Genomic DNA, 12,410 nt, shown 5'->3' with positions numbered 1-12,410 from the left:
AAGGCATTGTATGTTTAGTATTTGATAAGATCTAATAATGTCATCCAACTGCATGCACTGCTTCGTAATGGCTCCTCTACACGATGGCCTAGCGTAGGTCAGTTCTAGGGACGCATTTATGCGTTAGAGGGAGCAAGTGATATTACTATCTCATTTCACTGCATAGCTGCGTCCCTTAGACTGGCCTACGCTGGGCTATCGTGTAGAAGAGCCCTAAGGAAGTAGTAAGCCCCTCGCCTACTTTGATTTTAATTATTCCTACATCTAAAACCGCATGTCCAGCTACATTTGTCATGTGCAAGCACTAGTTGGCATAATGAAATAGTCTTTGCCTTGAATACAATATTTGTCCATAGACAATAGAGCAGTCGTTCCAAATGACAGTTGAATTGACATAAGGATAACCTATAAATTTCCCGTATCGAATCTGATACAAAGTATAACAAATTAAGACGTTAATTATACAATAAAAAACCAGTCATGAGCGATTTGTCTGACTTTGGAAGTTCGAAGGCTGGAGACTCTGAACTCCAAGATTTTCTCATGGTAGAAAAACAGAAAGCTCAGTTCCATGCTCAGGTATCGTACAAGCGCTTATCGTAGCCATCCTTTAATGTTTAATCACAATAAATTAATCGGATTGTAAATTTTTAGATACACGAGTTCAACGACTTCTGTTGGGAGAAGTGCGTGGACAAGCCAGGTGCCAAACTGGACAGCCGTACAGAGACTTGCATCACCAACTGTGTGGAGCGCTTTATTGACGTATCTCTCCTCATCACGAACAGATTTGCCCAGATGCTGGAGAAGGGAGGCGGCATGCACTGACCTACTTCTGAAATTTAGTCATAAATTCACAACATTAATAATGTAGTTTAGGTCTTGAGATGATGTAACATGTTGAAAAACGTTTGTTATAGTTAAATATTGATTTCTTGTAATCTGACTTTTGCCATAATTTTTAATGTACTTAGTCAATGGTATATTTTATGGCATTCTCAGATTCTGCATTTATAGAGGTTTATGGAATTAACCTTGAGTGCTGTCAAAACATTGTATACATGCATTAAAGAATGATACTCTTCTTAAATGTACTTGAAACCACTCTAGAGTCAAACCAAGATAAATTGGCAGCGGTTTTGATAGCCATAACAGTGCAAGTGTTATACTAAATGTCAAACATCTATGAAATTATTATTATTTTACTGAACCTTTTGAACGCCACGCCTATCGCACGCGGCGCGTAATCGTGAACCTTGTCATGCATGCATGCATGAAGGTTGATATTGGGCTGTAGCCGCGCGCGTCATATGACGTCTTTGGCGGTCAAACGGTTAACTCTTGTACAGGCTGGGCTATCAAAACCGCTGCCAACTTAGCTTGGTCGACTGTAGGTACAATTGGCAGCAGAAGCTAAACTATGGCTACTGCCACCACCTGTATTCCATTGCATTACCTACGCTTGGTACACTTGAATATACCTGTTACCATCACTTATGGTATAATTAAATAAAACATTAATATCTTATTTTAGTATAATTTAATCATATAGAAATAATGGGACATCAGTTCTCATTTCTGTAAAGAAATGATTAAGATCAAGTTTTATTACAAGATTAGCATTATCTTAAATTTATTCTTTGCCTTCAGTGGAAAGGAATTTTAAGATTTCAACTTGCACAGCATTCAATTTAGGAATAATCAGTGGCATAGGTCTCTCTTAGTAATGGATTTTACTATAGATCTGTTACCTTAGAATTTAATATTTTATACCAAATGTGACTACCACATGAAGCCATATATGGCAGTTATAATATTCAACTCTATTAAACAGACAGCTATGACATGCAAGGGTTAACAAATCTAAAAAAACTGTCCCAAAAAACTTCCTTTACACTGAGGCGAATGTTAACTTAACAAAATATAATTATCTTCCGACACGGCCCAGCCTTGTGTCCGTGCGAGGATCAGCAGTCACTTTCTGGACTGCTACCAATGCCTCATTAATCTTTGTTTGCAAGTCCCGCAAATCCTGGACAAAGAGGAGCGTCAGGACATCAGCAGGTTGCTGGACGAGGTTAGCCTCATTTGCGGGGGGTTCGGGGTGAGGATTTGTTTTCAGGATCTTGGCCAAAGCTGCCAGCCGGAGCTTGGGATCAGGATGAGGACCAATTCCAGCCAGGGTTGATACTCTGTCAATGCCTTGCTTGAATGCTGGACTGGAAACTGGAAATAATCAATTTTACAAGAAGTAATTTTATTCTATGTCCAATTTTTGGCAATTATATAAATATTATTCATGTTAAGCACAATAAAAAGGATGCATCTAATGTAATGTTTTGCCTTTAATGCCATTACATAGAATAGAAAAAATTCAAAATGCGTGACTACTAAATCATGATTGTATAATGTTGAATAAGACTTTTCCTATTGTAATTGGCTGAATCATCTCTTTAGTGTCACTTGTTGCCATGGTTACAGCTTTTTTTGTCCTTAGGACACCACTCTTGAAATCCTCATTTTATCCTATTTTTTTTATATACTACATTCGTGGAAAACAAGCATACGGCCTGCCTGATGGTAAGCAGTCTCCGTAGCCTATGTACGCCTGCAACTCCAGAGTTACACGCGTGTTGCCGACCCTAAACTATGGCAAAATCACCGGCAGGAACACAACACTGAGTATTATTATTATATAATTATAAGCGAGCAGCTATTTAGCTGATGAGCCTATGTCACACAGTGTAAAGTCGTATCACATCAGTCTAACTTATTGTTTAAAAGCCACTTGTCCAATCTGTTTTTAAAAACATTGACCGAGGGAGCAGTTACAACACTATCCGATAAACGCTGATAGTTCTCTTGTTGATTATATCGTGAATGTCAGGAAGGTTGTAACAGTGGGTAACAATCTTAGAGTAGGGTCTAGTGTTATTAATATATCAAACATGCATTTTTGTGACAGTTTTAAGCCATTTCTATAACAGGCCATCCACTGGCCGTGTTATTTAATCATCATACCACATCTCTCCGAACAAACTGTGCCAGTATTGTCCCTTGGACAATGGGACAGGATGACAACACAAAAAAAGTTGATTCACCCAATAGCAATGGTGAAAGTAGATGTATTTAAAATATTATACTTACAATCAAGATTATCCAATGGGTTTGAAGATACTACATTAGGCGTAGCTTGTTTGGGTTGCTCTACTTTGATTTCTTTATACTTCTCAGCTGTAAAAATAAGAATTTGATATTAGAAAAAAGATTGCAGATTTTTTTAAACTAACTACTTTTTTTTACTATTATTGTGATATATTTAGCATTCGGAATGCCTGGGTTAATGTGTTGGGAAACAAAGGTAAATAATTTATGAAAATCCCACCATTGTCAGCGTATTCTAACCGGACGGCATACGACATCAGCCAGTTTAGCTGCTCATTCGGGGAGCCCTCAATAACAGGGCTTACGAGGTCCCTCTGATATGTATCATACGCCGCATCCCATTCGTCCGTTTCGATTTGCCTAAGCCCTTCCCGCTCTTCAATTTTGTAATGTCTTATCTTCTGGTCTTCTAACCATAGAACTACACTTCTGTACTCGGTTTTATCTGTAACAATTTCGAAAAATTAGAAGAAGCCTGAGTAAAGCAAACCATATGACCCGGCTAACAATATACTGACCATTGCAGTTGAAGCTCTCAGGATTTGGGTGTCCCAGTGCGGACAGTTTTAGTTTGAACATGTTATTCATAATTATGTTACTATAACTAGGCGTACTATTGCGAAAATAAAAATATAATTTTTTAAATATAGTTTTCGTGTGCACTGCAAAGCGTAGGTTAAAAATCTTTTGACAATTGAATCAATAATGTTGCCATTTTATTATTTATTTTCAGTATGATAATGCATAAGCCATTCGAGTTAAAGAAAAAAGCGACTATACTTCAGTCGTCAGCGGGGTATGTTCAGAAATGATCATGATTTAAAATAGTCCAGTTTGACAAACTGTCATTGTCACTTGTCGGTCGTTTACGAACGTACCTTCACTCTGTTGATAAAAGATTACGTGTTTTTATTTTATACTATCATACTATGTGTATTTCCAAAATTTAAGAAAACTTTACTGCTGAAAGCTTTACTGTAGTGGAAAATTGTTCGTCATGTCTACTTGGGTAAATGAAAACAGTGTTTCTTTTTTCCAACTTTTCTGTATAAAAGTTGTTAAGTGCGGCCGTGTACCTCAGCATATCGCTTTTATAATGGATGGGAATCGTAGATATGCTAAAAAACACAGTGTACACAGTAGTAAGGGGCATTCGGAAGGATTCAATAAACTGTCAGAAACATTAAAGGTAAAATTACAAAAGAATGTCTTTGTATTTACACTGTTAATAACATTACTGTTATTGTACATTAATATTTTTTTTATTACAGTGGTGTCTGGACCTAGGCATACCCGAGGTTACTGTCTATGCATTTAGTATAGAGAACTTTAAAAGGACAGAAGAAGAGGTTAATGGCTTGATGGATCTGGCTCGAGACAAATTCCAAAGACTACTAGATGAAATGTAAGTTGTTCCAAATACATAAATATTATAATACCATCTGACACAAGTCAACTTAGTCCCACAGCAACCTAAGGCTTCTGCATTGGGTACTAGATATTGAAATGTCATAGCCAGATCATAGATTTTGATAATTTTATGATATGGATAGGTCAACTTGTTGCATTGGGATTAAATAGAAGATGAAGTCACATTTTGTATAAATATAGAGCAACATTGTCATAAAGGTGTCAAAGCTCTTTAAATAATGATCCCTACTACATCCTTCCACAAGCTCAAAATATTATACCGAACATTCTCCTCTCGTGTGAAAGTCAACACCGACATTGGAGAATTCACCCTGTGCAAATTGGCAGGGAGTAAAAGCTAGGAAAAAAAAAACAAGTGTGAGTTGGACTTGCCCACTGAGGGAAAATTTCAACTGTCTATCCCGGTTCATGAGATACAGCCTGGTAAGAGATGGACAGTGGAGTCTTAGTAATAGGGTCCCTTTTTACCCTACGGGTACATTAAAAATAAGAAATATTATGTTTTACTTTCCACAGCGACCAGATAAACGAGTGGGGTGTGAGACTTCACGTTGCGGGACGCCTGACACTGCTGCCGGATGATCTGCGGGCACTTGTAGCCAAGGCTATGCTCTTGACCAGACACAACAATAAGCTGAGGCTCAACATTGCTTATTCTTACACTGGTAACTTGCTGTAATACTCAAAATTATACAATTTCCCAATTTAAAAATATCTGGATATTGACTGAATTTTGTTGGGATATATGATTTCTATGATATGAACATCAATTCAAAGACTTGAATAAAAAAAACGGTTGTCTGTAAAGTCGGTTTACTGACGATAGTTGAACGTGACAACGTCATAAGAAAATACTGATGGAATGGTTTAATTTTTCAAAAGAAAATTTTAATTTTATTTGTTTGATAGATATTTTGTATGGATATAGAGGAGTTAAATGGAAATCACAATTGAATTGATCAAGTTACATTTATTTGTACGCATAAATACAATTGCTGCCGAACGCGGAGGCCGATTGTGCCTCTTTGTCGCTCGTCGCGCGCTCTCGCTTGCACTTCAAGCCTTAAATGGAACGCCTCAGAGCGAGGTAACGCCGCATGCGTCATGTTTTTTCGTGCGTGCAGCCGGCTCCATCGAATTATAAGACGTTGTCACGTCAAAAATCAGACATCCAGCTTCAAAAACTTTACAACTGTTTAGCTAACATCATCACATAGCGACAAGCTAGATTATCAGCTGTATTTTATTTGTTATATTGTGCAATAAAATTTAAATAAATAAATAATTTGATACTATTATTATTATTTATTAATCAGGCAGGTAGTTGAAATAACTGATAGTTGCCTGTATCCGAGTGATCTTCACTTAAAATGTATTCTTTGTGCTGGTTAAGTATTTATCTAATCTGTACTAAAACTGATTGACATTCAGTGCTGAGACCACGTCTTCTGGTAGTTTTTTCAACGCTTTGAATTCTGTTGCTGAGAAAATGTCTGCGGGGGTTGTTTTTAGACAGTTCAGATATTAACTTATATTGGTGGCCTCGCAAACGGGTGTTACTATTGCGCTTGTACAGGTCTTGAAACTATATACCATTCCAGCTCGTGATGAAATCACTCGCGCTGCGTCGCAATTAATTGAAGGCGTGAGGAATAACGAACTGACTGCTGAAGATATAGATGAGGAGCTGTTGTCAGAGACGTTAGAGCTGAGCCCGCCCGACCTGCTCGTCAGGACCTCAGGGGAGGTCAGGCTTTCTGACTTCATGCTATGGCAGGTAATGTACATCATTACATACATCAAGGATGTGAGTCATAGGGGAGGGAGAATGTTAGTGGCGTTAGGCCGTCTTATGACGTTATTGTTCCATCAAATAAATACAAGCACCTTATTAAATCAGCTGTGCCACCAAACTGCCCAGAGTGTAATAAAATAGATGTTCACCACGTTTTAATGAAATATGTTCGCAACGAGGCACTGAGGAGGATCATATGTCAGAGACGTTAGAACTAAGCCCGTAACACCGCGTCAGGACCTCGAGGAGGTCAGGCTGTTAGACTGTATGCTGTGCCAGGTAGTTTTTACATCAAGACGACGCGATATTTAAATGAGGAGCTGATGGTAGACTCTAGAGCTCGCCTGATGATGTTAGGACTTCAGGTGGAGTCAGGCTTTTTGACTTCACTGGCTAAGATCTCGAGCTGGCATGATGGCAAAGATGCGATCTACTTACTGCTCAAAATTATCAAAAGAATCGTTTAGGTATTATCAAGCAAAAAATTACCTTACAAACTAACATACATATAAATTTCATAAAAGTATCCTAACGTAAACGTAATGTCTGTAGACATACTAATGAAAAATCCAAAATTTTCCACTGAGATTTGAACCTATGTGTAGGAAATAGAGTTGATTTTGCGTTGTTTGAAAATTGAACGAAACAATAAATTTAAGTATTATTTATATAAGACATTATTACACAAAATGACTAAGTCCCACAGTAAGCTAAATAAGGCTTGTGTGACACTTCATTCGGTTCTTGTCTGATTAAATTTTTTGTCTTTTAATTATTTATATAAGAATTCAATCCTTGGAGACCCTCTACATCTCTAAGGATAATTTAATATATTTTTTTATATTTTATCTCTAACACTTGGAGACTTATACATCTCTAAAGAATTTTAGTATTTGTTGGTCTTATTTTTTATCATAGTTTTTTTTTGTGTAATTTGACATTTAGAGACAGTATACATCTCTAATAAAGTATTTATTATTTCATCGATTCCATATTTGTAATTTTTATTGTTTGTAAAAATGGACATGTAAAAGTGCCCCTGTGGCCTATTTGCTGAATAAATGTTTGATATTTGAGGGTACTTAGGCAATGATATATATAATATATAAAAACTCAAATACATAGAAAACACCCATGACTCAGGAATAAATATCCGTGCTCATCATACGAAATCACAATACAAATGCAAATTTGTCCCAATTGAATATTATTTAAATTTCATCGAACTGTTAACTTAAGTACGATTAGGTAGGCTCTTGGGTTAAGTTCAAAGTAAACACTATTTTGGCGACAAAACGGCGTGACTCCGATCAATTATCTGGTCATATTATCCAATTGTAACTTACAATGCTTGACCCGGTCGATCACGTTACGTTACACCAACCTTGCAACCACCCAAAACGGTCACAACTTTGGTGCCCTGGGTCACTTTCGTCTAACCTTATTCATTGGGCTCAAGTTATTTCCTGTAATTACAGATCTCCGACACCGTGCTGTACTTCACTGACGTGCTCTGGCCCGAGTTCACCATCTGGAACCTGCTGGCCGCCATCATACACTTCCAGAGACACGCCACTGAGCGTACGCCGGAAATAGACTTAAGCGACCGGAAGCGAACGTTCAGGGACAAGCTAGAGCACAAGCGATGGCAGCAGTTGGAGAAATATATTACATAACTGATAAATTATGGGATTAGCTTCTACCCACAACTTCATCTGCGTTGATAAAAAATATCCTATGTCCTTCCTTGGGCTTCCAAATATCTTCTAAATCAGTTCAGCGGTTTAAGCGTGATGACAGACAGGGATACTTTCGCAGGGATAGCTTCTGCCCGCGACTTCGTCTGCGTGAAATTAGTTATTTGGGTAGTTTATTTTTTATCCAATTTGTTTTTTTTTATTCCCCATATAGACTACCGTATTTAAGAGGCAACTATAACGCCTAGATAAAAATAATGGCAATCATTCAATTTAGGCATATTATGTTTATTGCTTACATTAATTATCAGGCTATGCATCAATTATTTCACTTCCACTCCACTTTCCACCCTCTTAAGGGATGACTTCCGGGATAAAAACTATGCTATATTCTTCTCTGGGCCTTAAACTATCTCTATACCAAATTTTAACTAAATCGGTTCAGCGGTTTAAGCGTAAATAGACAGACACACTTTAGCATTTCTAATATTAGCATGGATATCAGTAGGAATAGATCATAAAACTGCGTCCTTAACAGACCTCAACGAGGGGAGGGAGGGTTGTTAGGGTCGGCAACGCGCATGTAACTCCTCTGGAGTTGCAGGCGTGCATAGACTACGGAGACTGCTTACCATCAGGCGGGCCGTATGCTTGTTTGCCACCGACGTCCTATAAAAAAAAACCTACGGTGGAACCAAAACATATACATATTATTATACTCTTTGGGTGGAGGTGGAACACCTTCCATACGATCAATCAGGCCTCGGACCGGACCGAGGTCGCAGTCCGGTATGCCTATATGTTACAGACAGGCGGGGATACATACATCCTTGAATGCTTTACAGTGTCCATTTTTCACGCGAGTATTTTAATAGTGAAAGAGATGTATGTTTGGTTTCACTTTTATATAATGATTTTAAGGCTTTATAATGTTCTTAGTTATAGGTTATTTATTGCATAGCATAGATTAAGTATTGTAAACTTGTATCCTGAATTAGATAAAGTGACGTTTGCAGATGTGTATTTAATGAGATTGATTTATACCTAACACTTTCACTGATATATATTTGAATACATTTTTATACTTATTTACAAACAATGAGGTACCTCACAAGCCGACTCTGTTCAGTATTGGCGCTATAGTATCGGAAATCTAAAACGAACATCAATAAATAACAGAATGATAAAACTAAAAAGAATATATGATACACATTACCATACAAACTTCCATCAAAAAATGGTTTAAACGAGATCTAGTAAGTAGTTTTTTTAATACGTCATAAATGGTACGGAACCCTTCATGGGTGAGTCCGACTCGCACTTGGCCGCTTTTAAATCTATGTGACAAGCCTGAAAAACGAAAGTAATTGCAAATTGTTCTCATTTACTCATAGATAAAAATTAATAGCGTGTTGTGAATAAGAGACCTTTTACCAAGCTCTTATTTTTGCCCGGCTTCTTTGCTTGTCATGGATGGAAGTTGATTTTTCTGAGAGATAAACTTTAATTGTAATAGTTCAAAAGTGTTAAACTTTTAACGTAATATAAATTGTCATGTTTGTGTACGATAGCGCAATAAACGAATATTGTATTTTACCACATAAATGATGGTACTTTTATACTGATAATTAAAGCAATTCGTGCAAAATTATTCCCTAATCATTCCAAAATATCAAAAATGCACAACGTTAATATTCAAGTTTTTACTTCTGCCGGCACTCCTGGAGTGCAACCCGTTGTTTTTTGTGATCTGACACGCTGGCCAGCAACTGGCCAGAGCGTGTTCGCATAGATTACAAACCAAGGTTTAAGATTTTCTCTGTTCTGGTGCTCACATGGCCATCGACGATCTGCGGGATAGATGACAAGATTATAATATTTAATTATAAAGTCAGCGGGAAAACGGGCAAGAGAAACAACAATTTATAATGATCACATAATTATATTATAAAATGATTTAATTACAATAAACAGAATAAGTATCATAATGTACCTACACTACGAACAACTTACATTAATTAGAAGCGGACACGTGTACTCCTCTCATATTTACAATTTGTACATTGAGCGCTCGATTCGTTCATAATACTTAATTTAGTCGTCGCTAACGATAATCGTATCGTAAATAAATAGGGCGGGCGGGCGCGGGCTATATTTACAGGGCGCGGCACTATGTACACTACAACTGTTCGACGAACTTGGTCAGCTGGTCCTGCGGCGTCATGGGCGGCAGCTGGTCGTCCGGCGGCAGCGGCGGCGGCGGCGCGGGCGACTGCCGCAGCAGCAGCAGCTCGCCCGCCGGCCGCGGCGACGACGCGGGCGGCGAGCGCGGCAGCGCGCCCGCGCCGAAGTAGCGCGCGCCGTGCCGCACGCCGTACGGCCGCGCTGCTGCTGGCGCCACCCCCCCCCCCCCCGCCCGCAGCCAGCCCGCGCCGTGCGCCAGCCCCGGCCCCATGCCGCCCACCTGCAACGTTCCCACAGGGTTAAACGAGCGCCTGCACCACTCATAACGATTCGTTTCTAATTTCGCCCTGCAATTTCAATTTCATCCTGGCACAACAACCGTGTCGGTAGAAAAAAGCGGCAATTTTAAAAAAGCGCGAAAAATTGCATAAAATAAATTGAATTTTGCTACAGAGTACACAATAGTAGTACCATATACAAAAATGATACTTCCTCCAAAACCAAAGTTTGACATCGATTTGGGAACGAATAATGTTGTCACTTTCTAATATATGCCACTACCTATGCATTTTGACGACCGGTTTGGCCTAGTGGGTAGTGACCCTGCCTACGAAGCTGATGGTCCCGGGTTCAAATCCTGGTAAGGGCATGTATATGTGTGATGAGCATGGATATTTGTTCCTGAGTCATGGGTGTTTTCTATGTATCTAAGTATTTATAAATATTTATATATTATATATATCGTTGTCTAAGTACCCTCAACACAAGCCTTATTGAGCTTACTGTGGGACTTAGTCAATTTGTGTAATAATGTCCTATAATATTTATTTATTTATTTAGGGTTGTCAAGTTTGCGTGCTGCCAACATCAAGCAACGCCACAGATCATATAATAATATTCGCTTAAACCATTGTATTATCTTATCTGTAGTTGTGGCACAAAGGAACATCAAATCTTGGAAATCCTAATAATTCCTCGTTGCATCCCTGAGCCGTACGAAACCTAGAGCGCCCGAAAGGTCCAGTGGTACCCCACTAATTTCGCGCCCTTTTCTACTGACAAATTAGGTGTGTTTCAGTATTATATATTATAGTTTTACATACATAAATGTATTAAAAAAAAAAATAGTTAGTCTATTGTTATTGTAATTTTCATCACTATTTCAAGCTAACGTGGAGGTCTATTCAAATAGTTATTTCTTGATATGTATTTCTAGTTTAAGAAAGGTCATTTTTCTGACAGATCATATCGTCCATTAAAAATGAATAGCAAGAAATTACTATCAGAATAGACTCATTTTTATTATAAATACCAGGGTATGCTATTACCACGTACGGAAGTTTTCAGAAAACAGAACGAAAACCTCAATTCTGCAATGGAATTCAACTTGGCCTCCATATAAAGAAAATAAAAGACCAATCAAATAAGAAACTCTCAACTCAGTTGGTTTTTGGCCCAATTTTGCCCAAGGTCCTTTACTAGTGTTGGTAGGAACTCGAGTCTTTTGAGTCTAAATTGAAGAACTCGATTTGTTTTTACGAGACTCAAGAGCTTAAAAAACTTCAGAATCTTTTAAGTCCCGAGTTGAGTCCTTTCTGGAGTCTTTTAAGCGTGACTTAAAAGGACTCGAGTCTCTGAATAAAGACTCAGTCAACAATTTTATAGGTTTTACCTAAAAAACAGTAAAGGAAATAGGCGTTATTGTATGATTTGTGTCATGTACGTCCATGAATGTTACATATAGACAACGCATCTCGAAGTTATTTGTAAAATTAATACAAGTTCTTCGAAAAGGACTCGAGTCTCTACAAAAGACTCGGGGCTCTAATAAGTTGAAAAGAACTCGAGTTTCGTCTTAATTATAAGAGTCTGAAAAACTGATTCGACTCTTAAAGCAGAGGACTCAAAGGACTCGAATGTTAACCTACATTTACTTTGACAATCTACGTATATTTAAAATAGTGCTTGGTATAGTACGGTCCCCAAATCTCAAAAGCCCTCTAGAAACACGATTTAATTGACTCGGCTCGGCCTTACCCACAACCGGTATCAATGTGTTCGGACAGTTCTCCTGATCACCGTACATGCGGTAGTAAAGCGGAAAAATGGTGGAGGGGATAGTAATGACGTCACAAAGA

The 12,410-nt window shown here is 38.2% G+C and overlaps 4 protein-coding genes across 8 annotated transcripts in view; 2 read left to right on the top strand and 2 right to left on the bottom strand.

Moving 5' to 3' along the window:
* Positions 1–375: 375 nt before the first annotated feature.
* LOC133517292 (mitochondrial import inner membrane translocase subunit Tim8) lies at positions 376–1,528 on the top strand. The gene is made up of 2 exons (XM_061850533.1): positions 376–579; positions 655–1,528. The coding sequence occupies exons 1-2, from the start codon at positions 481–483 to the stop codon at positions 826–828; spliced, it is 273 nt and encodes a 90-aa protein (XP_061706517.1). The 5' UTR covers positions 376–480; the 3' UTR covers positions 829–1,528.
* LOC133517289 (RNA transcription, translation and transport factor protein) lies at positions 1,524–3,841 on the bottom strand. The gene is made up of 4 exons (XM_061850530.1): positions 3,684–3,841; positions 3,386–3,610; positions 3,148–3,234; positions 1,524–2,226 (listed from the first exon to the last, which is right to left on the bottom strand). The coding sequence occupies exons 1-4, from the start codon at positions 3,751–3,753 to the stop codon at positions 1,928–1,930; spliced, it is 681 nt and encodes a 226-aa protein (XP_061706514.1). The 5' UTR covers positions 3,754–3,841; the 3' UTR covers positions 1,524–1,927.
* Positions 3,842–4,031: 190 nt separating this feature from the next.
* Positions 4,032–9,111, top strand: LOC133517287 (dehydrodolichyl diphosphate synthase complex subunit DHDDS). The gene is made up of 5 exons (XM_061850528.1): positions 4,032–4,354; positions 4,437–4,570; positions 5,113–5,261; positions 6,198–6,373; positions 7,870–9,111. The coding sequence occupies exons 1-5, from the start codon at positions 4,163–4,165 to the stop codon at positions 8,065–8,067; spliced, it is 849 nt and encodes a 282-aa protein (XP_061706512.1). The 5' UTR covers positions 4,032–4,162; the 3' UTR covers positions 8,068–9,111.
* Positions 9,112–10,010: 899 nt separating this feature from the next.
* The window catches only part of LOC133517284 (CREB-binding protein-like), a 41,671-nt gene continuing 39,271 nt past the window's right edge, over positions 10,011–12,410 (bottom strand). For all 5 annotated transcript variants that reach the window (XM_061850518.1, XM_061850519.1, XM_061850520.1 and 2 more), the window contains one exon: positions 10,011–10,552. In XM_061850518.1, the coding sequence (XP_061706502.1) occupies positions 10,107–10,552 (446 nt within the window). In that variant the 3' untranslated portion in view covers positions 10,011–10,106. The remainder of the gene's footprint in view (positions 10,553–12,410) is intronic.

Source organism: Cydia pomonella, chromosome 4 (assembly GCF_033807575.1).
Source record: "Cydia pomonella isolate Wapato2018A chromosome 4, ilCydPomo1, whole genome shotgun sequence".
Lineage (NCBI taxonomy): Eukaryota > Metazoa > Arthropoda > Insecta > Lepidoptera > Tortricidae > Cydia > Cydia pomonella.
The sequence above is the reverse complement of the archived record's forward strand: the minus strand, read 5'-3'. Positions and strand labels throughout refer to the sequence as shown.